At 52.9% G+C, this 26866-nt stretch overlaps 1 protein-coding gene across 20 annotated transcripts in view; it reads right to left on the bottom strand.

The window, feature by feature from the left end:
• Mcf2l (MCF.2 cell line derived transforming sequence like) overlaps positions 1-26866 on the bottom strand; it is a 102038-nt gene that overhangs the window by 37151 nt on the left and 38021 nt on the right. For 17 of the 20 annotated variants that reach the window (XM_075986183.1, XM_075986188.1, XM_075986184.1 and 14 more), the window contains exons 2-4: positions 15966-16049; positions 12281-12395; positions 470-560 (exon numbers count right to left, since the gene is read on the bottom strand). In XM_075986183.1, coding sequence (XP_075842298.1) covers positions 470-560; positions 12281-12395; positions 15966-16049 — 290 coding nt within the window. Of the gene's footprint in view, positions 1-469; positions 561-931; positions 1192-12280; positions 12396-15965; positions 16050-26866 lie in introns of those variants that run through there. The other 3 variants (XM_075986198.1, XM_075986196.1, XM_075986197.1) reach the window with 3 other exon arrangements.

Genomic DNA, 26866 nt, shown 5'->3' with positions numbered 1-26866 from the left:
TTACTACTCTGAAATGGTAATTGTAGCCTGAAAATGCCAGCAAGTCCTGCCTGTGACTTTACAGCGGGGGCTGCAGACAGGCCCTGACAGTGAGGGTCTGTGCCTGCTATGGGGGCTTGGTAGCAAGGACCAACACATCTCAGGACTAACATTAAAGACAACAGCCGCATGTGGAATGCCTTAGTTGCTTAGAAACAACGAGTGGATTCAGTGTCTAACTTCTAGCCTGAAGACTAACATGCTCAGAATCCTTTCTGCTCAAAACTTCTATGATCCATTATTAAGAAAATCACAACAAACGAACATGCCCAGAGTTCAGAGGCCCTCTGGGGCTGGCATGGCTCAACCTACCCCAGGCTAGGTCCACTGCTAGCCACCTGAATCCCCCATCTTCCACACAGACTAGAAAGAAGAGCAGTGAACTGCCACCCCCAAGGATCGCGGAGATCCCGCCCCGTGAGGTACTCACGGCTATTCGCAGGACCGATGCCTTCACGGAGGTCCATTTGTCCTGCCTTCGGTCTATGACCAAGATGAATCCAATGCCAGCATCCTGCAAACTGAAACGGGAGAAACACTTTCAGTCAGCACGTGCTGGTGGCCAACCTGGCTGCCACACACCTTGGTGACCCCACCGTCCCATGCCATCTCTGCACTGTAAGCCAATGTGCATGCCAGAGAGAGGTCTCAGCAGAGGAGCAGGCTTCCAAAGGCCCGAGCAGCCCCACCCTGCACTCCCCAGGACTGTTCTATGTAAAGAAGAACAGATATTTTCAGTATGTTGTTTATTTCTCAGCGTCGATTCACGGGTCAGCAGAAGCCCCTCCTTCTGGAACAGAGTGACATCTCACTGCACAGCAAGGGCCAAGCCACGTCTCTCTGTGCACAGGCAGCCGGTCAAGCCATCCCAAACAAGCTTCAGGACGCATACATCACGTTAGTCCCAGCATCTGAGGTCCCGTGTTCAGCCACATTAAAAAATGGCTCCTGATGACATCACAATTTTGGGTGAAAATCTCCAAGGCTTGTGAGGGCTCCCTGATGTCTGCAGGGTGTGAGGCACAAGCTTTCGCCCTCCGCAGCAGCGACATCTGTGATAAAGGCAGGGCAGCATCATGCAGTTGTGTAGCATGCCCCGAGTCGCTCAGCTCAGTCTGGTGGCAGAAGCCTGAGTCATGGGGTGGAAGCGGGGGAAGTAGGAGGCCTGTTTCTGTTGGCTAATTTCACATCCAAGCCAATTGTGCAGTGCCAGCAGCCACTGCTGCCAGCCAATCCTCAGCAGAAAGGAACGAGACAGGCTGCTGGAGGCACTGGCTCGGAAGGCCTGATTTCCGAATCCACAGACGTATCTCAGCAAGCCATTTCTGCACTTAAGGGAGAGTCAAAATTCTACAGTGCGCTATAAATTATGCAGTCGGCAAAACCCTGCATGCTGCAACTCCATTAATAGACCGTTCTGAGTCCCAGGAAGTAATCTGTGTCTGCAGAGCACACACCAGTGTGCGGTCAAGCATCCAGTACACGGGGGTGGGGGGTGGGGGTGGGGGGTGGGGATAAAGGACTCCACGTGTTCGATGACATGCAAAATACTCCTGATAAAACGCCCATGTACAAGTGGCTTTCTCCTCTCTGCTGCTGGTAGCTCAACAGAACTGGGGACCCACTCACCTGCCCAGCTGGTTTTGCTGGGCTAGTGCCTGAGGAGGTGGAGACAGAGTAGCCTTCCAGTCCTGCTCTGGCCTGGGTGATATAGGCACCTACACCCCTGAGGTGGTAGCATATGGGGTTTCTGAGCAGCTCTACACAGGCCTTTGCTGAATTTTCAGTACTAGTTAACAGTTAGTGGGTGAATCCAGCTAGCCTGCCCTGGCCTGTACCATGTGCTCCACGGCGCACCCCAAAACCAGGCAGGGAGGTAGCAGCACTGTAGTAGCCACCTGGAGTACAGACCATTGGCAATGCCGGGGTGATGGGTTCCCGACCAGCCCCCCTCAAGGTTATAGGCTGTTTCCCTATGATGCATGAGATTTACACGCAATCATGGAAGCCCTGAGGCCACAGCAGATGGGCTGATGGGAGCCCACTCCAGCCTCCCTTCTCCAATACCAGGACATGTCTGGGGACTGGCACTGTAACTCTGAGTCAGTCATCTAAGCCTGACCCTTCCTAGAGTGACAGAAAAGGGCTCGGAACAGTAGGTTGTCACCACACACAAGCCTCAGCCCAGTCTGGCTGCATGCTTCCAGTCCCAAATCAATGACCTGAGGGAATCCACAGAGGCCTTCCTACTAGCAGCTCACACCAAGGGGTGTGCATGAGGTGAGATACTGTTCCAGAATTCACTGTGACCACCTCCGATTCCTCTTCTACAAATGGGGGGACAATAGCAGCAGCCACCTGCTGGGGCCCCGTGTGAGTTACATACAATCTAGTAAAAGTGGAGATCTATGGCGGGGGCCACCATCTCCTAGAGAACCACAGCCTGGCTCAGTCTCCTCCTTTTCTTCGGAAGCAATTTCTATTGTGGAGGAATTACAGCCCTTTTCTCTGGTCTCTCAGCGCCTCTCATGGAACCCCTTCGTGAAGGAGCTGGGAAGGCGACTAGTGGGTGAATTTGCTTGCCGTGAGGTATGAAGGCCTGTGCCCTGTGCTTGGGTTCCAAACACCCACATAAGAAAAAAAAAAACTGGCATGGCAGTGCACACTTGTAAGTTTAGAACTGGGGGAGGGGATGAGATGGGATCTCTGGGGCTCACTGGTCAGTAAGTCAGGCCAAATCAGTGATCTCCAGATTTGGGGAGAGACCCTGACACAAAAATAAGGTGGAGAGTGACTGAGGAAGACATTGGATGTTGACCTCTGGCCTCTGCATGCACATACACGTGCATTTGCACACGTACATACACAAACATGTACAAATGCATCCAATACACTCACATATATGTGCATACACACACACACAAAAAATACTCCTTGCACAACAGGACCTAGAACCGAGATGCCAGCAAGCTCCTGAAGCCAGAATATTCTCTTCAGGAACAAACTTCCACCAAGCAGCCCAGGGGTGCCGGCCCCACCCCAGCCTAACACAGAAGCTTGGGAGCCTACATTCAGCTTGTCAGCTCCTATGTGCATCTGCACAAATGCCCAAGGAAACACAAACACTTGCTGCCGGCCACACAGGCACAACACGGTCCCCACCCCTCCATTCATGAAGCTCTGCCCCTACACCCAGTGCCATGGGCATGGCCTTTGCTCACTCATACTAAACATCTAGATTTTTCTAAAACCCTGTACTATGAACACTCAAGACCATGAGAATGAAAAAAAATTATTATATATGAAACCCTGTCTTAGCTAGGGTTTCTGCTGGTGGTGAAACACTGTGACCAAAAGCAAGTTGGGGAGGAAAAGCTTGCTCAGCTGACACTTCCATATCACCATCTATCATCAAAGGAAGCCAGGACAGGAACTCAAGCAGGGCCGAACCTGGAGACAGGAGCTGATGCAGAAGCCATGGGGGGTGCTGCCTACTGACTTGCTCCTTCTCTTCATAGCTATGTGTAAGAGTGGCCATTAACAACTGCACGGCACCCTCAATAAAAGGCTGTCTTGAACTCTCCCCTACCAAGGGAATCAATGGAAAGCTCTTCAATTTAGCCCCGGGCCAATTTTTTGGACAAGGGTAGAGATCAGTCATATTCTTCATCAAACTATCTCAAGAATAGTCTCCTGGCCATTTATTAATATTTTCCTCATCTGAGACCTACTGAGCCAGGCCATCAAAATCTACATTGCTCTCAGCACCACTGTCCTCCGCGCTCCTAACAGGATGGTGCATTAAACCTCAAAAGCATTCAATTGCTTTCTTAATCCAAAGTCCCAAAGTCTACATTTTGCCAACAAGCATGGCCAGGCCATCAGGAAAGGAGTGAGACACTGGGCCTGTCTTGGGCTTTTGAAAACCTCAAAGCCCACCCCTGTGACACACTCCCTCCAACAAGGCCACGACTCCTAATCCTTTCAAATAGTGCCACTCCCTGACGACCAAGCGTTCAAATCTATGAGCCTATGAGGGCCATTCTTATTGAAACTATCACAAATACAAAGAATTAAAGACACTAGGAGGATGGACCAGATTGCAAGCTGTGTTTCTGGATGCCCTGTCCACTGTAGCTATCTTAAGGCTTGACAGCCGAGGGTGGGAAGGCAGCTGTGTCCTCACTCCACTGCCCAGCAGCTCAGTCTGGGGCACAGAGAACTCCCAGGACTGTTTTATCATGATCCCTGCCAGCCAGGGCCAGTCCCTCTTTCTGGGTGAGGACCTCTTGACTTGCTATGTGGCTATGGGCCAAGCATGGGACAAACACCACCACAGTTCTTTACTGAGGTTTCATGGTCACTCTGTGAGGGTGGGGCACAGAAAGATTACATTTGCTGCCCATTGTCACAGAGCCCAGACACTTGGACCTGCCATACTAGATCACCAGGACACTGTGGCTGCCTCCCAGGGTCACACTCTCTGAAGGAAATCTTGGAATGAAGTAATTCCTTTCTCCTTACCATCACTGGCAGCCAGTCCCAGGGCATGCCCAGCTGGTTCTCAGACACATGTGGGCCCACTGAGGCTCTCCTCCTGCTGCCAATATCTCCCCCCTCCCTCCCTCCGTCCCTTCTTTCCTCCCTCCGTCCCTCCCATGCCAGAGAACATGGATCTATAGGAAGAGAAGGGGCACATGAAGGTGGTTCCAACATCACAGCATCTGCTTGCCTGCACCCCCAGCAAGCCAGACCCTGGGATTGGCCCCAGGAGGGTGGCAGTTCCCCTGGGATGCTGCAGGGCAGTTCCCTGGGCCTTGAGAGACTGCTGGGGCTGGTTTTCCTACAACTGAAGAATGGGAAGAGGCACGGGGAGCCTCAGGTGTTCTGCCTTCAGGCATCAGCTTTGCTAGAGACACCTGCTGTGATCTCCAGCTCTGAAACCTGTAAGGGGGGCTTCCCAGGCAGGCACCTGAGCTAAATTTGAGGACCAGGAGCTCACTTTATGCAAGAAAGGTCTCACAACTGTTGTTTCAGGAGTTTTGACTTTGCTGGAATCTTCTGTAAGGCCACTGTTGATCTAGTTTTGAAGGTCTGACGTCTGACCACCGGGCAGCAATGTGATCATAAAATGACAGGCGCAGGGCCAGGCTCTGCCCTGCAGCTGATGTAAATGCCCAGCTTCACATTTCCCCCAAGACCTAGCTCAGCAGGGGTCTTCTGGTCGGACCCCACAGGAGTAGAAATGCTTCCATCACCTCATATTGGCTGGGGGCAGCAGAGGTTAAACACCCCTGGTCCTCTGGCCTCAATGAGAGAGGCCCCATCCGAGCTACATAAGACTCTAGGCTGCGTAGAACACTGTCCTCTGGGCACGACATGACTGCCCCTCTCTTTAGCTCAGAGCGCCTGTGAGAACCCACAGGAGACCCTCACAACAGATGGAGGGAGTGGGGGGATCACTGCACTCTCACCTGAGATTCTGGGCACTCCCTCCCTCCTAGATGCACCCCACACCCTCACTGTACACAATCCTGCCCCAGTTCCGCCTGGTTTTGGGAGATGGCACCATTTCCACGACGCAGCTACTCTGGGGTCACCCATGTGTCTATGAGAAAGGCCGTCAATTCGCTGCAATGATTGATAACATGGACTTAGATAGGAATCTTTTCTTCGGCTTGTCATCGGTCCCTGTGGTGTCCCTGGCGTCATCTCCCCAGGGAAAATTAACCCTATAGCTCACCTAAGTAGGAAGCATGGTGTGGGGGGTGTTAACATTCAAGGACCGAGCAGCAAGAGTGAGTGTTAAGGCTGGGCTACAGGAGCCAGCACTCAGGACCCAGTGGATGCTAGCACTCCAGGGACTGGTGGAGTGCAGGGCAAGTGTGAAGCGTGGCCCTGTGGTACCTGGATGAAAGGAACCAGCTCATGAGGTCAGGAGAGGGTGTGGGGGCCTGGAGAGAGGCAGCTAGTGGTGAGCCGAGCAGAGGACCGAGGGTCACAGGATATGCTCATCGTAGATGGGACATCGCTGGCCAGAGGGGACACGTTCCCTTGATAGTGTGTGAAATGTGTCACTATGTCGGGGTGACACTGGAGTTTAAGAGCAGGTCCTGGAGTTACAGGAACCAAAGGAGGCGGGGAAGTATGTGAAACCAGGCAGGTCGATAGTTTGACTAATGGCGCCCTCATGTGGTCAGCATGAAGCTGCACATTCAGGAGAGTCTGGCGCTGGAGCATTCCCTGACCTCTGGCCTCCTACCAGATGTCCAGGCCTCACTGGTTGAAGCCACAGTTGGCTGCCAAGGGCATCCTGAGAGCAGAAGGGCACAGAGTTTGTAAGGATTCAGCCAGGGCACTGGGGCAGCTTCAGGACAATAAGTCCGTCTTCCTGAGGGGATCCGCCTCCTCTGGGCTGCCTGCCTGGCTTCCATGGGTTCAGAAGGCTTGAGTCAGTCAGCAGACTGACAGCTTTACTGGCTCTCCTGGAACACACAGGACCTGGTGACCTCAAAGCAGCTACATCATGGAAACGGTGCTTGTGGGCAGGAGCAGGGATGGGGTTATAGAACTGGGTGGTCCCCCTCCCATCTATGGATGTTATTACTTATGCTTGGCTCTGGGCAGGCGTCCCCCACCTCAAAGTCTCCCTGAAGGCACAGGAATGGGTGCCTGGTGGAGGGCAGGGGTCACATGATCAAAGCACCCCTGGCGCTGGGGGACAAGACTAATGGAACCCACGATTCCACAGCAGCTATTGGGCTCAGTCCTCCTTTCTCTGCTGTCTGAAATGGCCTGAATCCACCCAACTCTCGCCACCTTGGCTAAGCAGCCTCTGCCCTCCCCTTTCCCTCAGCCTCCCAGAACCCATGGTCTCTCCACAGAAGGCCTCTATGATCTCTGCCGAACTTTGGAGACCTGAGCGGTCTGTGCTCAGAACCAGAGCTCATCACACCTCACAGAGAAATCGCTGGTGTGTGTGCGTGCGTGCATGTGTGCACATGCGTGTGTGTGTGTGTGTGTGTGTGTGTGTGTGTGTAGTAGTGGGGGAGCCACCACTCATTGTCTCCATTGTGGCTGTAGGTATTTTTAGTCTCCTCCCTGAGGGCTGACCAAGGCTGCCAAGACAGCCCTTTAGGCAACTCTTTTCTACCCTGGACCAAGAGTTCTAACAAGTAGCATTCCGGTGCATGGGCTTCCTCTCAGCCATTGCCAGCTCCCTGGACAGCCAGCTAAGGGTTGTGTGTGACAGGGATGAGGAAGGCCCTGGGGGAGGGCTACCCAGAGCCACTATTCTTGCCACCCAGAGCCTCCTTGCAGGACAGCGACACAGCCGCTAGCAGGGTGATGGCCGCTGTTCCTCTTCCAAGACAAGTGAGCAGGAGAACCACTGGCCTTGGCCTTGAATTTGAGGCACAGGCTGTTAACATGACATGCATTGTAGACTGCAGCTGCCCAACATGGTACTGCATCACAGACTGCAGCTGACCAACGTGGTAATGCATCAGACTGCAGCTGACCAACATGGTAATGCATCACAGACTGCAGCTGACCAACGTGGTACTGCATCACAGACTGCAGCTGACCAACGTGGTACTGCATCACAGACTGCAGCTGACCAACGTGGTACTGCATCACAGACTGCAGCTGACCAACGTGGTAATGCATCACAGACTGCAGCTGACCAACGTAATGCATCACAGACTGCAGCTGACCAACATGGTAGCCCCTAGCCATGTGTGAGCAGAAACAACTATTTTGTTTTCATTTTAAATTTAAGTGGCCACATGTGGTCAGTGGCTATCATACTGTATGACAGTTACAGATTCAAGTGGCCGCATGTGCTCAGCGGCTATCATACTGTATGACAGTTACAGAGAAAGATATAACTAACAAATGCTTAAAAGAAAGTGGCCTCTAGTGGGGTCAGGAGAATGTGACCCAGGAAGACATAGGGACAGGACCTCACAAGAATGTCACTGCAGTATGAGCATTCAAGGGCAGAAGTTGCAGGGACTCTGGGAAGCCTCAGAGGCCCCCCAGTGCTCAAAGTGCCAGACTTCTTTCTAAATCTAGCTGGTGTAAGAAACTGAGTCTAGAGCCCTCTGTGAGAACTCCGAGAAGGGAGGGTAGGCTCATCCACATGAGAGTGAAGTGGCCCTGACTCTCCGCAGTCCTCTTGGCCTGGAAGCCACACACTGTGACCACCGAGGTAAGCATTACACTGACACCACAGCAAGGAGGATGTCCTGGCTAGATTTTTGTCTATGTGTCACAAGCTACAGTCTTTGGGAAGAGAGACTCTCACTTGAGAAAGTCCACCATAAGATCGGGCTACAGTCGGGGCTGCGTGACATTTTCTTAGTGATTGATGGGGAGGGAGGGAGGGTCCAGTCCATTTTAGGTGGTGCCATCCCTGGGCTGGTGATCCTAGGTTCTATAAGAAAGCAGGCTGAGCAAGCCAGGTAAGCAGCACCCCTCCATGCCCTCTGCAGCAGCTCCTTCCTCCAGGTTCCTGTCCTGTTTGAGTTCTTGTCCTGATTTCCTTTAATTGCAAAATAAACCCTTTCCTCCCCAACCTATTTTGTTTTGTTTTTTCAAGACATGTGTAGCTTTGGAGCCTATCCTGGAACTTGCTCTGTAGACCAGGCTAGCCCAAGCTGCTTTTGATGATGGTGTTTCGTCACAGCAGCAGACCCTAACTAAGACAGAGTTGCAGACCTGGGTACATAAGGCTCAAGGGAGCATCACCTGGGTAGAAATGTAGGTGCCGTCATCAACAAGAGACAGAATACGAGAACCTTCTCATCTAGCAATGGTCCTTCACGGCAGCAGGGCCTCAGCCAGGAACGCACAGGCTCCAAAGCCCCCTGCTGACAAGCAGGTGCACTTGGCCTGTTTACACTATGGGCACCAATAAAAAGGATGCCATGCTGCCCACCACACAAGGAAGGGAGCAGTCCTGAGGTTAACCAACCCTTATCTGTGGCTCCAGTGGGCAGGGGGAGGGAGAAGCAGAAGTAGAAGTTGCACATGTAACACAGGCAAGGCTGTGGGCGGGCACATGCATGGATGCACACACGCTCTACCTGCACACTCACACAGCCATCGAAACTCCCATCTGAATTCATGGCAGGAATAAGGCTGTCTTAGGGCCGCGCATCTGGCTGCTCTGGGGCCTGCATGAGTGGGCAGCAAGGGAGGGTGAAACAGGCGTTCTAGAGACAGCACCCACACAGCCTGTTGGAGCTTGAGGCTCTCAGGTGTGCTTCTGAGCCTTGCATTCCACCTCACATGGTCCTCACAAGCTGCGTATCATTTCAGTGAGCACGTGTGTCTCTGCACACTTGTGAGCACGTGTGTGTGTTCACGTCTGTGCATATCTGCCTTGTTCATTTCTACCTGCGTGTTTCAGCGCACGTATGGTGTGTACACGTCTGCACGCACTGAAGCATACGCCCACACCTCATCCCCAAGGGCAGCTGGGAGAGAACTGCCTGTCTGTCAGCCTGTGTGACCGGAGGAGCTTTGCAAATGAAGGGTCAGTGTGCTACAGGGGAAGGGGGTCCAATACCCTCTGGCTGCTCCCAGCCCTGAGTGAAAATTGCCTCCAGGTGACTTATGACCTGCTTAAGAGCAAACACCCTAGCATGCTGCTTTGAATTTGCACTGTCGCTGTGTGCCTTAGCAACAGCTCGAGTGGAGGTTCACAGCCACCAGCTTCCTGCCTGCTGGTGAGGTAAGGTTGCCCATCTGTGGTCCGTGAGCAGCCTGCTCCTGAGAGCAAAGGCACCGGGAACTCCGCCAGCCCCCTTTCCACACAGGTCACTAGATATCCTTGCCGGAGGACACTGGCCCCACAGAAGTACCCACAAACCATGGCAGAGAATTCCCAAGGAGCCAGTGGCAGCTGCAGCAAAGAGAACCCACACTGTGGCAACCAGAGATGGGATTTTTCTCTGATCAATATTATTCCTGGGGGCAGCAACCCTGGTATGATTTCTTCCCTTCCTTCAATATTCAGTTTTTCTTTTGTTTTTACTCCCTCTTTGCCTTCTTCCCCATCTCTCTGGAGTCTCATATGTAAACCAGGCAGGTCTCAAACTCGTGGTCTTCCTGCCTCAGCCTTCTGAGTGCTGAGTTTACAGTAGGAACTCTGCTGGGACCCCTTGAGTATTCTTAAAACTTACAACTCGACCTGATTTGCTTTGCTTCCCCACATGGTAGAATGTGTACATGTGCAAACATGGAAATGCACATATGTAAACATGCATGTAAATATGTATATAATGTGTATAATAAGGGTGAGCATGTATGCATGAACATGCATAAGTGTGTATGAGCATGCATATGTGAACATGTGTTGGAAACACATGAGTGTGTGTGCATGTGAGGGTGTGTATGTGGGAGCACAGGTATGAACCCCTGCATATATATGAGCATGTAGGCATTCATTTGTGAGTATGATCACGTATAAGTGTACAAGCACATGGGTAAGCATGCATGCTAGCCTGTATATGTGTACATGTGTGACTGTGAGAATGCACGATTGTGTGTGTGTGCATGTGCGTGTGTGTGTGCATGTGCACATGGGTGAGGATGCATGTCTACACAAATCCTTGGTGGCCTTACTTGGACCTGGAGGTGGTCAGGGAAGCTAGAGGAGTACCTTGGCTAGTGTGGGGTGAGTGAGGCCAACTCCAGGATCGTGAGTCTGTGGCGGAGTAGAATGACGGACACTCAAGCCCTGTGAACTCTGCAAGAGCATCTAGCAGTGGACTCAGCTAGCACTAGCTCAGCCTCGAGGAAGAAACGCACGCCAGGCTAGGATGAGGAGGATGCTCCACTGTCTGCTCCCTCTTCCTCTCCATTGAGCCACTTTCAGCAGCACATCCGGGTCCCTCTCATCTTGGGGTAGAGCCTACGTGCTTCCCATTCCTGTCACCCAGGCTGCCTCTGTGGCCTCGCGGGCAAGCTAAGCAGGGGCTGTTTTCAGTTACCCTCCGTTCTTCTATATCCTGTCAACTTTACTCACCCTCCCAAACTGTCCTTGGCAGAATCCTAACATGCTGGGATGAGCTGATAAGCACAGAGGGGACAGGAGTGGAGTTACTGCTGATGACCAGAAGGCACAGTGGAGGAAGCCCTAATGACAGGCACGGCACAGTGCTGACCTAGACACCCATGAGCCATCCGCGGCCACAGTGTCTGCTGGTCCCTGCTCCTCAGGTCCAGCTCGGGCTCACCTCTACTTCCTGGCTCAGTCCTATATCCCTTGGCACAGAGATCTTCTTCCCCCTCTGGGGACACACAGGGCTCCGTTTTAGCTCCTCCCCTGTGTTACCCACTCTCAGCCCTACCCACCAGCTCACACCACTCCTAGCTGACCCTTGCTCCGGGCTCCAAACATAAAACGGGTCAGTCTGGACCTGCCACCTCCACTTGGATGTCTGAGCGAGTCTCAGATGAAACACAGCCACTTCCCTAGCCTCTCCCTCAGCTCTGTGACACCTCCAGTCCCTCAGCCCCAGACTGGAAACTGCGGACACATCCAGCCTCATGAGTTCTAGGCCTCTCTGATGCCAGACCACCATTATTAGACTACCTAGACCACAGTGTGTGAACCAATCTAAGAAATCCCCCTTTAATAGACATTCATTCTATGGGTTCTGTTCCTCGAGGATATCTTGGCTACTATGACCACCAACCACACAGAAGTGGCTGCAGCTACTTCTGATTTTCGGTTTCCAGCAGTTGCCGCAGGAACCACGTCTCTCTCGTAGGCTGATGACCTCCTTGGGACTGATGACCAGACTGGCACGGTGGCCAGGCTCTGGGACACACTGAGCCTCAGATGCAGAGGGTCTTCCTCCCCAGACATGACCACACGGAGTTCCCCAGGGATGGAGAGAAAGACTCCCTGTGGATCTCTGAGCCCAGAAAAGACAACGACTAGCAACATTTTTAAAAGAGAAAAGTGATTAGTGATTATATCTTGCTTTCTTGGAACAAGTCTCACTAGTAGCTCAGGCTGGACTTGAACTTGGGATCAAATGTTGGGATTTCTACAGTGCCAAGTAGTCCATGGGAAGAGGACAGGCCCAGAGTCTGTAACAGTGGACTCTGCCCTGTGGCTCCTTTCCTCAGCAAAGCCCCACCCTGTCCCAGCCCCCCCCCCCCCCCGGAGTCTCAATCAAGCAGTCAATAGCACAGAACCGGCTCCGGCTTCAGCAGCCCCTACCTAGGGATGCTGGTGAGATAGGTCATGACATTCTGGAACTCCTTGTCCGGGATCTCACTGAAGGCCGGGTAGTCAGGGAAGGTGATGACCGGGCTTCCGTCCTGTCCCCGCCCACCTGGGGAGGAAAAGGGCAGATAATTCAGCAGAGCCTCCCACAGAGCAACGGAGACTCTTCGGGGACACTGGGTGTCCTAATTAACCCTCATCAAAAAAGCTTGTCTTTATGGCAAATGGAGACCATCACAGAACACCCCAGCTGGACACAATGCAGAGAGCAATGGATCGCAGGGAGCCTGGCCTCCAATGGATACATGTACATCACATGCCCAAGAGCTACAGATATCTAACAAAACACCAACATCAGGCATGAAACTCCCTTTTGAGTTGTTGGTCAGGGTTGTTCAAGGGATTCTCAAAACATTATAAGCTGTTGCTGTTGTCCTTGGTTGCCCCTAGAGGTGGAAGGTCAGCCCTTTTTTCTTGGAGATACCACGCACCTCAGACACAGGACCCAGAGGACCTGAGCAGGATATGACCTGAAGCTTCTTCCTTGAGGGCCAGCTCTCATGGTACGGGAAGACAGAATGCCAGCTTCAAAGGAGGGTAGAGACCAACAGTCCTACCCACGTATGACGCCTATAACCACAACAAAGACCAATGGACACTCTAACATGGAAGAGGGGAAGCTCATGGGGCCTCAACCATGCCCACCAACCCTTCATCTTGATGTTCTCTGAGCACGCAGGACTCCCGGGCAGCTGTCCACTTGTGTATCTCTTCACGGTGATTCTCAAGAGCAGAGACTGCCTCAGGCTGACTGTAGAAATCAGAAGGAGGAGATGCCCTGAGAGAGCCTGCCACAAACTCAGCCTTTGAGTGGAGAGAGTGTTTTAGGTCCCTGGAACACTGCACAGGATCTAGGGCAGCCTCATAGAGAGAACTTCAGGCCAGCTGCAATTCTGCCATTACAGCTACCACGGGGAAGACATGGCTGTGAATACTGGGAAAGTGAGGCACCAGCAGAGGCGGGCAGAAGCCGTGAAGCCCACAGGACCAGCCAGGAGGTAGCCGCTCTGCCAGGCAGAGCTATCTCTGCACATTCAGCTGGAGGGTTAGAGAGGCATCTTTCCCCAGAGTGGATGGTCCCCAGCACTAGGGGAATCTGTTGATGTATCTTCATCTCAATGTGCTTGCTGAGTGCCAACCGTTTTGAGGGATGGCCACACCAAGGGGTCAAGTGAAAGTCCTGCTTGGTAACAAAGAACATGAACTCATGCAGTTAAGAACGAGTTCTTCGCCAGCCTAATTTTGCTCTATAGCAGAGGAGAGGATAAAGTATAGAATCCTACACCAGCAGGCACTGAAGTTCTTAGTTGACGATTTTATCTTTCATCATATTCATAAAACAGCGTAGTAGATCGGAGAACAATCCAGGGTGGTTTTAAGTATGAAGCTGTGCCTTCCAGAGGATGGAAATGAACAGGCAGTAGGACAGGGGGTTTTCTAAAGCATGGATGCAGCTCAGGTGCAGTAAGAATGCAGATCCTCAGGTAGGGCACCTGGGTCTTCTGGTGAACGGGGCATGGGAACAGGAAGATGATAGAGGTGTCTGCAAAATGTCTTGGGTGTGACGAAATACAGGTGGCCTGGCTTGGAGAACAGTTGTAGACAGTCAAGTGTCATATTTGAACATTTAGAGCAGATTTGCCCACACTTGGACACAAAGGACACCACCATTTATCAGCTCAAAGATGCCAGCTTGGCTCGGCGGGTCCTCCGAGACTCAGGTCAAAAACATGTCCGTGGGCCGACTCACGAGAGCTGTGAGCTCTTCCAGGCCTCCTCGGGTTGCAGCAATGTTGCTCCCCCTGGTCCTCCTGGACCCTAGCAGGGCTGCTGTCAACTCCTAGGCCCACACACTCGTCCCCATCAGTGGCCCTGCACCTTTGCAGTTGGGCAGATAATTGCAGCTTCTTAGCCTCTCTGAGCAGGAGCCAGTCTCTGAGGCCACGTGGCGGCAGAGGAGGTCAGGTTCAGCAAGAGACCTTATGGTGAGACCTGGCCTTAACTTCATTGACTAAGTAACCTGGAGCTCCCAGGCTGTGGAGACGTGAGCGTGCAATGGGGCACCCAGGATCTTACCCTCAAGTACCTTAGACCCCCACATGGGGACATATGGGCAGTTCACAGTTAAGGTTAAGGCCTATGACCGGAGGTTGGTGGGGCATATAGCTAAGTCTGGAGGCGTGTCAGGGTGGTGACAAGGGAGAGGAAGCTGAGGAGGCGAGAACTCGGGCTGGGGGATGGCAGATACTGGCTGCTCACAAGCTTTTTCTGGAGCTTTCACTTCCAGGGTGGTTCTCACTCCTGTCCTCTCAGGGAACTCCCCTTTTCCCTTCCCCTTGAGGAGGCCCTTCCCAACGGAAGCTGTGGCCTTCCTCATCAGTAGACCATCTCAGGAGGTTCCGCTTTCCTGCTCACCTCAGATGGCTAGACTCCTCCTAGTCAGTGATGTATACCCCACAAACTGTATTTCAAGTCCACTCCTGTCCCACATCTCAGAGCTCCCGGAATCTATGTGACTGGAGCATGTTGACCACAGACCAGGAAAATCAGAGGAAGCTCTGTGGGGTGGGATGCTCCTGAGGCCACAGATAGGGACAGTTTCTCCTTATGTGGCTAAGGGGTGTGGGGTTCCAGACTTATTAGAGCAGCCACCTTGAGCTGACCTGGGATCTGGAGGAAGGCTCTTAATTGGTCTTGTCAACAGACACATCTAGGCTGGAGGGCAGTGTCCACATGCTGAGGGCACTCTTTCCATCAGTGTCTGGAACTTCGACGCGAGAGTTGTCACGGGGTGGGCATACACCAGCTGCTGCACAAGGGGGGACAGACCATGTCCCTCCGTTTTCAGCTTGGTCAGGTTCAGGGCCATTGCTTCTGAAGTAGAGCCTAGGACGAGGCAATGGCAGAGCCAAGGAAGGTGCCTAGGGAGAGATCCCCCAGCCCTGATCATAGAAGGCACCAAGGCCATGGGACTCGCATCCACTCACTCGTGGAAGGACCAAGCTCTAGGAATCCCAGGTCAGGAGCACCCAGCTCACCCAGCTCTAGATCTGACAGCTGTTGAGCAGCCTGATAGCCAGGGTACACTTAGGAGTGTCTTTAACCTTCCTGTGCTCGGTCTGTGTTCAGTCTGGGATGTCCCGTGAGGCAGAAATAATCCAACTGCAGGACATACAGGGGCCTTTGGGAAGTGACTTTGGGACTTTGGGAAGTGACTAGGCTTTGCTATCAAGCTGGGGACCCTTGATTGAGTCCTAGTGGCTATATAAAGACTTGAGGACACAGACACACATGAACATGTTTGCATACATTCATGTACCCCACCTCTCACCATGTGATAACTTGCACGGCCCCGGGATTCTGCCAGCAAGATCACCCCAGATGCATCCCTCAGCCCTGGACCCTCAAATCTGTGAGCTAAATACACCTCTTTTCTTGATGACTCACCTAACCTGGGAAGCTGTGGTGTGAACAGCAGAACACAAATGACCCTGCCACCTCCTCTCCACCCCAGACACTTCACAGACAGCAACGAAGCACCAACGGATCCAGGGTGGGCAGCAGCCCTGGAAACTGTCCCTTTTGCAACCCTGGCCAGGCCCAGGCTTCCGGAACTCACCAGACAGGTAGGCAAAGCGCTTCTTCAGCTGCTCCTGGATGTCAGCGGCACAGAGCGGGACGATGTCCTGGTGCATGATTTCATCTGCAGGAAGAGCACAAGCACTGTCACTGCGAGGAGACCTGGCCTCTCACTCACTGGGGCCCTGGGACAGCCTTCCCGCAGGAGCCTCTGGCACAAGCTACAAACACCTAGGGAGCTATGGTCACGTGGCTGGAAAAAGGCATTTCGGTTCCCAGTGAGCAGAGCAAGCCTTTGTTTCTCGCACAAACACTATGTGCTGAGTGGTTCACCGTTAGTTTTTAAAAATGTGTCTGAGAGTCAGAGAAGAAAAGAAGAAAGAAGGGAAGAGGGGAAATATGGAGGGAGGGAGTGATGGAGGAAAGAGAGAGGTGGGAGGGAGAGAGGGAGAGAAAGGGAGAGAGAGAGAGGGAGAGAGGCACCAAGGGAGGAGGGCAGAACCTGATTCACAGGTAAACAAAATGTCTCCTCCCTTCTTTGGCAGAGGTGCAGGCACTCCAGGGCTCTCACCTGTTGCTGGCTAATAGGGATTCCTGCCATCATCACAGACTATGGCCACTACAAATTGTCAGATGTGCAGGGTCCTGTGCCTGCCTGCCCTTGGTCCTACCATGCACCTGAAGCTCATGGGGACCGAGACCCAACTGCATCTTGGTGACCAGCATGGGCACAGACAGACAGCACTGCAGCTGTCCCCAGATGGCAGGGACAGGGAGGACTACTGGGAGGACTACCGGGACTCTCTGGGGGAAGCCAACCCACCAGGCCAAAGGTGACAGTCCTTAGCACAAGGCAGGACGGTGCTGACCATCCTGACAGACGTTCAGTGTCTGTTAGACTCACATTGATCACTGGCAGGTGACTTCAAAGGTAATTTCTACCCATGAAGACCCAGGTCACAAGAGGACCAAGAGAGTGGGCTGTGGAGATGCCATAACCTGGAAGCTCACAAGGAGTCAGCGGGTATTAACTGTACTGCTCTTTGGTGCTTCAAATGCCTGCTGGTAAAACTCGTGACACCAGCCCACAGGGGCTCCACACTGTCATGGGAAAAGAGTTGCCAGGGATGTCATGTTTGGCAGAGCCTTGGGGAACACAGAAGGGCCATGTGAGGAGAGAGCAAGGGACAATTGCTTTCGTTCATCACACTGCAGACACCAGCTGGCCTCACATGTGAGCTCAACACACAGAGACAACATCACTCAGACTTCTCAGCAGTGAGAATTAATTTGTGGGGAGTGCAGGCCAGAAAGAGCCACCCACCGAGACATATATTTTTAAGTTCTGAGGAAATGATTTAGGGTTTGTATACATAGCGCCTTGTGTGAGACTCTTGGGGGTGGCTCATCCTGCTGTCTTCCTCAGGTGGCAATGTGTGAGTTTTACAGGGGATTCTTTCTCTTAGCGGTATTAACTACAGCAGCAGGAAGGAGGCCTAGCAGAGCCGCCCTCAAACCCACTTCTGACTTAAGGAGAAACAATAAAGGTGACCAAGAGTCTTCCTGAACTCCTGAGAAATTTGGGGGCTGCTGGGAAGTTTGTAGGTATCGCCTTAAGCTGGCAATTTCTCCATAGCCAAGAATGGTCCATACAATGGTCTCCCAAACCAGTGATGAGTTGATCCCTGAGCCGGTCAAAGCTACCTGGGACCTTGCCATGACCCTAGGGACCTCTTGCCATGATCCTAGGGACCTCTTGCCATGACCCTAGGGTCCTCTACCAAAGGACCACAGACCTGGACCTTTGAAATTCTAGGCTGCACCTAGTCCAAAGGGGGAAACCCCTCCCCCCAAAAAAACAACACTGTGGCCCTTGATGGCTAGTCCAGCAGAATCCCCCACCTAGATTCTGTGAGTTTATAAATGATATTGTTTCCTGGAAGACACCTTCCCAGATGGGGAGGTTCCAGCGTGAACTCAGCCCACCTCACAGGCTCTGTTCCACGCTTTGACCACCTGATAGAGATGCTTCCATGGACAGGGCCGGAGCTTACATATGGCTGAGTTCCACTTGGGGTCACCCAGGGGCCTCCTGGCTGACCTCTCTCCAAGGACTGGCCTAAATGTATTGTTGATGCACATCCAGCCTGAGTCTTGGCACAGCTCCCCAAGAGGTACCCATCCTGCGGGCGGTCTGACGGCCACAGCGCCTACCTGAGCACGGCCTTAGTCCTCACCCACTACACGCCCCCACCATGCCCATAGCTGAAGAGGCCATGATACCTGGGCTTCATCCTTACTCAAGCTCATGCCACAGCTGGGACTGGTTGCTTAGTGCTTGCCTAGAAAATATAAGGATTTGAGTCTAATCTCCAGAACCCAGGAAAAAAGCCAGGCCTGTTGATGTGACCTTGTGATCCTGGCGCTGGGGAGGCAGAGACAGGCAGGTCCTGGGGCCTATTGATGAGCCAGTCTAGTCTAGCTGGCAAATCCCGGGCTAATGAGAGACCGTCTCGAAATAAACAACAACAAAAGGGTGCGGGAGCCTGAGGCACTTCAACTGAGGTTCCCTGGTTCCCACAGGTATGTGAACCAATCGGCACATGTCCTCGCACATACATGCACACACACGTGACATGTACACAGACATAATATTACATAATTTATATATTGTGTGTGTGGTTCATGGTCACCAGGAAGTCCATAAGGACCCTACAGTGACCGCAAGCACTGCACAGCCAACACGGGAGTTTGGTCGTTACCATCCCATGCCCTAGAGCTCAGTGGGCTGGTGACATTTCCCCCTGCATTATAATCTTTTATTCTTTTTGATGTTTCTGTAACTGAAGAAGGACGGGTGAGTCTGTGCCTTGAGATGCAAGCTTTTTCAATCTCCTCAGCCAGTCTAATTTATAGACCAGAGGTGGGAAAAGTATAGCAAATTGTCCTGCTGAGACTGGTTAACAGGAGGCAGAGTCCCGGAAGGTGACCTGGGCAGGAAGCAGGTCACCCTCTCCCTTAGTCAGAGGCCAGACAGGCCAGTTTTCACAGAGCTCCTCTGTGTGAGTACAAGGAGGTACAGACAACACCCCACATCGAGAGACCCTGGCCATGACCCTGCCAGAGTTAGAGAGGCAGTTAGGAGGGGCTTCAGGACACAGGGACAATAGACAGCCTGAGTCTAAACCCTCCTCGGCTCCATGGCACCGCTTCCCACACCCCAGATTCCTGTGTCAGGACACAGGAAGTAAGGAAAGAAGGTAGGTGTCCCAGCTCTTGAAGTGCAGCCTGGGTGGGGTGCGCTGGTATGGCCTTTCTAGGGGTGAAGGGGCCATCACCTTATAGAGACACGTGAAGACTGCCATCTCAGTCCCGCTCAGTTTAGACCGAGGTCCAAAGGGCCTTCAACTGCTCAGTTTAACGCACACAAAACTGCTGGCAGATCCTGGACTCTGGATACCCGAGTCCACATAGGAAGGGCCATTCTTTGGTCTCTAGATATTTTTCCTGTTCTACAAAATTAGATGGCTGAAGCAAAAATCCTTACAAACCATCTCAAGCTGTTCTCACTCTAGCAGGCTTCCCTAAAGGCACCAGCTGAGATTCCTACACAGCCTCAGGCAGTTCTGACCACCGGAGGGGCATTCTAACCCCTGCCTCTGCCACCCAAGGCCAGAGAAAGGGACAGTGACAATGAGCACCTTAGGGCAAGGTGGGTAAGGCCTGGCACTGGAGGGCACCCTGTGTAGGGAAGGCACTGCTGTGAAGTCGGAGCTGTGGGTTTGGATGAGAAAGCTTGTCTTTGCTTTGCTGATGACTCAGTCAAGAGGACAAAGCAGAAGAAAGGACTCCCTGCCTGGCTGCTGCAGGGAGAGATGCCTTAAGGTCACACAGTAAAGTCTGTTATTTGCTAATTATCCCCTTTTATTTATAGCCAACAAAAAGCCCATCCCCAAGGGCTTTTGCTCACTGTCAATCAAACATAATGCTTCTTTTCAAAGTCCAGGGTTGAAGGTCGAATGGGATTACACCACCAGTCATCCGGTGGGAGAGGGGCCCACCAAGCCCCTTGGAGAGCCTCTGACCACAGACGTGGCCGTATTCACAGAAAGGGGACACGAGGAAGGCAGCTGGGCAGAATAAAACTTAAATCCTGTAAAGTGGCGCTTGAAGTGACAGACTTCAGACCGCACTGCATCTTCAGGACGGCAGGTCTGGGCGGAGCCACAATGCCAGCAGGTCAGTATTGCAGTCACTTGCTGGGACAGAGGGCGGACCTGTGACACGTGCTGAGAGCTACTGGCCAGGATTGGCAGAATTCTTACATTCTTAAGTCCCAATTGTTTTTTTAATTAGTCATTTTGTTGATTTTTAAGTATTTACATCACAACACACACACACACACACACACACACACACACACACACACACACACACACACAGAGAGCAGCTGAATCCAGTGCCACTAACCATCCTTGTCCCCTTGATATTAGAAAGCAAGTTCTTGAAAGCTTTAAAACTGAGGCTCACAATAAAGATGGACCGTGAGCGTTGGTAGCACCTTGAAGGCAGGAGGTTTGCCCCTCAGATTCACTCAGCAGAGAACCAGGCCAGCACAGGCTAGAAGCCATTGATGTGGGTAACACAGTTACAGACTGGCACAGATTACAGCACCCAGGGTGTCATCCCCGGCTCCGCCTCCCCCAGGTATCTTCAATACTAGCCCACAGTTTTTGGTTCAGTGTGTGGGAACCAACCTGGAAGCTCATTAGTGTAAGGCGGGGAATCCACCAACTTCGCATGAACGCATGTGGCGTGTGCTGTGTTGCTCACCCCACGCTAGGCATGACCCTGTGGCAGAAGGTCAGGGGTTAAACTCTCACCTTTCCAAGGGCTGTACTGTTGCCCAGGCAAACACCTGCCCAAGCATTCACGCCCTGGTGTGTGGGTGTCACTATGCACGGTGGTTTCCAAGCCGGCAACCACTCCTTAAAGGAACACTGCACTCGGGAAGCTTGCTTTGCTCTCACAAGAGACACTGCTCATTCTCATCGAGGCTCCCACAACTGGACGTAGACGGCAGGCATGACTGGCAGCCTCCTTTGCTACATGGAAGTTGGCAGCACTTGACCTCTGTGGCCACCCTGCCAGGGTCCAGCTCCCACTGTGGCATCTCTAGGGTCAGCTTCATAGAGTATCACCTCTGCCTGTCCCACGAACTCTCTGCCATGCTCAGGAAAGATAAACATCACAAGCAGAACTATCCCACACCAAGCACCACTGGAGCAGTCTGAGAAGTCCCTGGGTGCTCATATTTCCCATCCCCAACTCTTCGGCTTCAGAATTGGGAGAGACCCCTAAAGTAACACAGTGTTGGGGGCAGTGCTGCTCAAGTTAGCCCTCACTATCAGGGAGTAGTCAGCTCTTCTAGGAAACACTGACACACCCACTGAGCTTTCACCGGGGCAGCTTAGGGGAAAGCTGAAGTATAAAGCCCGCCCTTTCTTACATCTACCAGGAAAGCCATTGTTTACTGAGGTCTGCAGAAGTCTGTTCCCACAGTAAAAAAAAAAAAACAAAAAAACAAAAACACACACACACACACACACAAGAGAATGGTGGGGCCCTTGAGCTTCAGTGTCCCAAGCAATTAAATTACACCTCAGTTGGTTCCTACAGGAAACTGTTAATCATAGCAGCAATAGCAGCGAGCTCTTTCTTGTTAATGAACTTAACCATTACAGGCACTTAGGAGGTAAGGCTGCTCCTTGCTTGAGTAAGACAACTTGTCCAAAGACACACAGTGATGCTTATGTGATTGCAGGGTCAGTGTCAAGGAAGGGTAGGGAGAAGCTGGCTGGCTTGAGACTCCACAGTGAGGACCCAGCTGCAGGGTTCAGAAGTAGAAGCTAAGGATGGCATTTCTGAAACTGAGAGGGTTGGACAAGGGGAACTTGGAGGGAAGCAGCCCCCCCCCCCCCCGGTGTCTCCCCATGGCCTGTTCAAGGGTAATATGCGCAGCTTAGCTCCCTGGGCAGCTGCTTCTCTCCTGAACCCTTTGTCTTTGAGTCAATGGATGGAGGAAAAGTTTTACCATCTGTAAAGGAAGTCCGTCTAATCTGGGATGCTGTATCTTTGATCAGCTCTTTCCACAAGCAGGAATGGCTAGTGTCCAGGGCAGCTGTCTCCAAGCTGTGATCTACAGCTGTGAAGATGCATGGGAATGGTGTAGGGTCAGGGTATGGGAGCAGGGCGTGGCAATGGAGCCCAGGGGACAGGATGTGGAGGGTGGAGGATGGGGACTGGGGGCTGGAGCATGGGCCTCCACTTCAGGTCATGGCTGAGGGAGTCAGGATAGCAGACAGGTGAGACTGCAGAAGTCCTTCAGCCCAGGGCAGACTCTGTCCTGACCAAGAGGAGCCAAGTGTCCTGGGCAGGAGTTCTTGCTTGACTGACAGGAGCTAAGTGACTTTGGCCATTGGTCTCAGTGTTTCATCACAGCAATAGAAACCCTAGCTAAGACAACTTCTCAGAGGCAGTCACAAAAACAAAAACAAAAGCTTGGACCAGCGTGGCCTCTCCCTTCAGGGGGCCAGCGGTGGTGACCTGCACATCTGGTGGTAGCAGACATTTACTCATTACCGACATGCTGGATGACCACCTGCCTCCACCCTGCTCCACGTCTACGGTAGTATTGCCCGGGACCACCTTCCTCTCCACATGTGTTGTGGGGTTGCTCTCACCCCACACCTTCCTCTCCACATGTGTTGTGGGGTTGCTATCACCCCACACCTTCCTCTCCACATGTGTTGTGGGGTTGCTCTCACCCCACACCTTCCTCTCCACATGTGTTGTGGGGTTGCTATCACCCCACACCTTCCTCTCCACATGTGTTGTGGGGTTGCTCTCACCCTACACCTTCCTCTCCACATGTGTTGTGGGGTTTTCTCTCACCCTACACCTTCCTCTCCACATGTGTTGTGGGGTTGCTCTCACCCCACACCTTCCTCTCCACATGTGTTGTGGGGTTGCTCTCACCCTACACCTTCCTCTCCACATGTGTTGTGGGGTTGCTCTCACCCTACACCTTCCTCTCCACATGTGTTGTGGGGTTGCTCTCACCCCACACCTTCCTCTCCACATGTGTTGTGGGGTTGCTATCACCCTACACCTTCCTCTCCACATGTGTTGTGGGGTTGCTATCACCCCACACCTTCCTCTCCACATGTGTTGTGGGGTTGCTCTCACCCTACACCTTCCTCTCCACATGTGTTGTGGGGTTTTCTCTCACCCTACACCTTCCTCTCCACATGTGTTGTGGGGTTGCTCTCACCCCACACCTTCCTCTCCACATGTGTTGTGGGGTTGCTCTCACCCTACACCTTCCTCTCCACATGTGTTGTGGGGTTGCTCTCACCCTACACCTTCCTCTCCACATGTGTTGTGGGGTTGCTCTCACCCTACACCTTCCTCTCCACATGTGTTGTGGGGTTGCTCTCACCCCACACCTTCCTCTCCACATGTGTTGTGGGGTTTTCTCTCACCCTACACCTTCCTCTCCACATGTGTTGTGGGGTTTTCTCTCACCCTACACCTTCCTCTCCACATGTGTTGTGGGGTTGCTCTCACCCCACACCTTCCTCTCCACATGTGTTGTGGGGTTGCTCTCACCCTACACCTTCCTCTCCACATGTGTTGTGGGGTTGCTCTCACCCCACACCTTCCTTTCCACATGTGTTGTGGGGTTGCTCTCACCCTACACCTTCCTCTCCACATGTGTTGTGGGGTTGCTCTCACCCCACACCTTCCTCTCCACATGTGTTGTGGGGTTGCTCTCACCCCACACCTTCCTTTCCACATGTGTTGTGGGGTTGCTCTCACCCTACACCTTCCTCTCCACATGTGTTGTGGGGTTGCTCTCACCCTACACCTTCCTCTCCACATGTGTTGTGGGGTTGCTCTCACCCTACACCTTCCTCTCCACATGTGTTGTGGGGTTGCTCTCACCCTACACCTTCCTCTCCACATGTGTTGTGGGGTTGCTCTCACCCTACACCTTCCTCTCCACATGTGTTGTGGGGTTGCTATCACCCTAGTGCTGGCAAAACAATCAGGTGATGAGCAAGGCCATGGCCTCTGCCTCCCCGGGGTGGCTTGGCCACCTTCAGTCTCTGGAGGTCCTCAGATGGGCCCTGGGTTTGGAACCCCTAGAGGAAGTCTGATGCTGAGAGTCAGGGAAGGAGGGATCAGGTCCTGTAACGGATGCCGCCACTCCCATCCGGCCGAGCCCACACCAACTGCCGCTCTCCCAAGCTGTCACCAAGCCTCAAACACTGCCCTTGTCGAATGCCCTGTGACAGTTGTGACAGCTATCACACTGCCTTGGCCCAGTTCTGAATGGTGCCCCATGGAAACTCATCAAAGCGTTTACCAGCGGGCGGGTCATTCCTGAGTGGTTTAAGGAGAGAAGACACAGGCATTCAGTCCAGACCCAACGATCCTGTCAGAGAACGGAAACATGCAAAGACGGAGGTATACTATCCCTGCTATGATACGGAGTGGGAGCCACACAGCTGGGGAGGAGTGCGGAACGGCGGGAGTTTCCTTTACAACATACTTGCTATGTATGCATGTGGGGGTGGGGCCAGTGTGTCTGACCTCATGGAGAGACCAACACCCCCGCATCAAGCTGGAGAGGTGTATACGGGGCTAACCTTCAACAGCCACAAGACAGTCAGGCCCAGGGCCAGGGAAGGAACTGGAAAGTCAGTCAGCATGGCCATTCCTCCCAGCCTGCCCATGCTCATGCTTGGTTCCTGGCCTGTGGTCTCTGGCCGCTGGGCAGACTCTTTTGGTGCTCAGGCTGTAAAGCCACAGTGGCACCTTCTCCCATCCCACCAAGCAGCAGGACAGTGCACTTTCCTGAACCACTCCACAGCACGAACACCATACAGAATTCTGTTAAACGTTAACCTTCCTGGATGGCACATGACTGCCTCAAATCACCCCAGAAGGCATGGTGTCACTGAGGTCCGGTGTCCCATGCACTCATGTGCAGGGGCCACTCACTATGGAATGTGGCGGAGAAGGACCGTTTGGGGGAGGTTTGGCACCATGGAGGACCCTAGGTTTGGCACATGCCCTTCCAGTAGAAGGAGGCCACTTTCATGCTCTGGAAGACATCACATCTGCTTTCGTGGGACCAACCTCACTTCAACCCACTGACTCAGAGGCTTTCTTGGCAGTGGCACACGGTGAGGAGCAGACATGGAAATGATGCATGGAGCCATCCTCAAAGACCAGAGGTCAGAAGTGTTTAAGGTTCTCACAGGGAGAAAAGAGAGTCTCAGGCCTGTGAAGGCTTCTGCTATGTAACTAGCGTCCCTGAGTATCAAGGGTTTGGCTTTTGTCACAGGGGCTACCACCTGGGTGCCGGTAGCCCTTCCCAGCATCTGAGCACGAGTCAAAGGTGGTTTTGAAGAGGCCTCCTCCTCTGCAGTGCTAGAAGGGGACAAGGCCATGTGCACTGTTCTAGGGAGCAGGTCCAATCAGAAAGACTGGCACTGTGGACATTTGCTCTTGGTTTTTAAAGAGAAAACACATTTCATTACAGTCGAGGACTCTTCAGGGAGCCGGGAAACCAAACTGTCTTCATAGTGACGCTGAGGTCACTTGCCTTCCTAGTTCTCTAAGTCTGATACAGTGGGGCACTGCATATGCCAGAGCCCAGCAGCCCCAGGACCAGGCAAGTTCACTAGGTCATAAGTCAGGGTTATCAGAACAAGATGGAACTGAGGCCTCTTCACAATGGGCTTGCCTTCTTTTTTCCTTAAGTGAGTTAATATTTTTAAATCTCTGGCAAATCTTTGACATCAAGCTTTTTGCAATTCTCACTAAAGTTTAAGAGCACAAAGGGGTCTAACTCCATGTCTGAGAATCTGGATGTGATGGTGGAGAGGTTGAGGTGCATGCGCCCCACTGAAGCACAGGTCTGGGGGACACGCAGCTAACATGGTGGACACTCCAGCCTTGCCCTGCCTTTTCTTCACAGGGCTGCTTACCTGCCTGGCTCTGTCATCACAGGCCATAGCCCACAGCTGTGGCCTGTGGGGAGGAGGCAGCTGCCTGGCCCGTGCCCTCCCCAGCTTCAGCTGCCACCTCCACCTATGGTAGATCTGGGTCTACCTGAGGCCCTGGGTTCTGAGAAGGCATTGGTGTCAGCTCCTTAGGATGTTCCCTGAACAAGGGACAGTTGATCAGGCGAGCAGATGAGAGTGAGCTGTGTGTGTTCCTTGAACAGAGGAGGGCACAGACACAGGGGTCTTTGTGTTTAAGGTCTTCCCTGCATCCCCGAGTGGAGCCCATGACAGGCCAATCTCTTGCAGTCCATCTTTCTTTCTTGCAGCCCTAAGTTCTGCTCTATGGCCTCTTAAAGCCCATGTGGCCCTGATGGCAGCTGAGGGCTCATTCTGCTGGCCCCACCCTGCTGGATGGGATGCCTCAGCTGCTATATCTCAGGACAGCTGGAGGTCAGCAGCCTGCTGGAGTTCTGATGACCACACCAACCTGACCTGGAATCACTGGAGGGTGGGGGCTGAGGGCCACCTGCTTCTGTTTACCTGTGTCAGGTGCCCCTGGGCAGGCACTGTGCAGACAGTTACTGACCCGTGAAGCATGGTTACATGACCATGAAATGGGGCCTCGTCTCCACTGCAGACACTGATCAGTAAATGCGGGGCACAGGCCACCAAGAGCTTGAGACTGCAGGGGCGGCGCCAGCTTACAACTCAGTCTCACTCCAGGACCAAGCCTGAACCACGGGAGGCTGAATAACTTGGGCTGCAGAGGGAGCTGACTGTATGCACGGCAGGAGCATCCTGCCCCAACCATTGCTGACTCCTTAGGCTGACATATGAGCCTCTCCAGCCAGGGGACAGAGGC

The sequence above is a fragment of the Microtus pennsylvanicus genome, chromosome 9 (assembly GCF_037038515.1).
Source record: "Microtus pennsylvanicus isolate mMicPen1 chromosome 9, mMicPen1.hap1, whole genome shotgun sequence".
In the NCBI taxonomy this organism is placed as follows: Eukaryota; Metazoa; Chordata; class Mammalia; order Rodentia; family Cricetidae; genus Microtus; species Microtus pennsylvanicus.
Note: the sequence above shows the minus strand (reverse complement) of the source record. Positions and strands in the feature narration are given on the sequence as shown.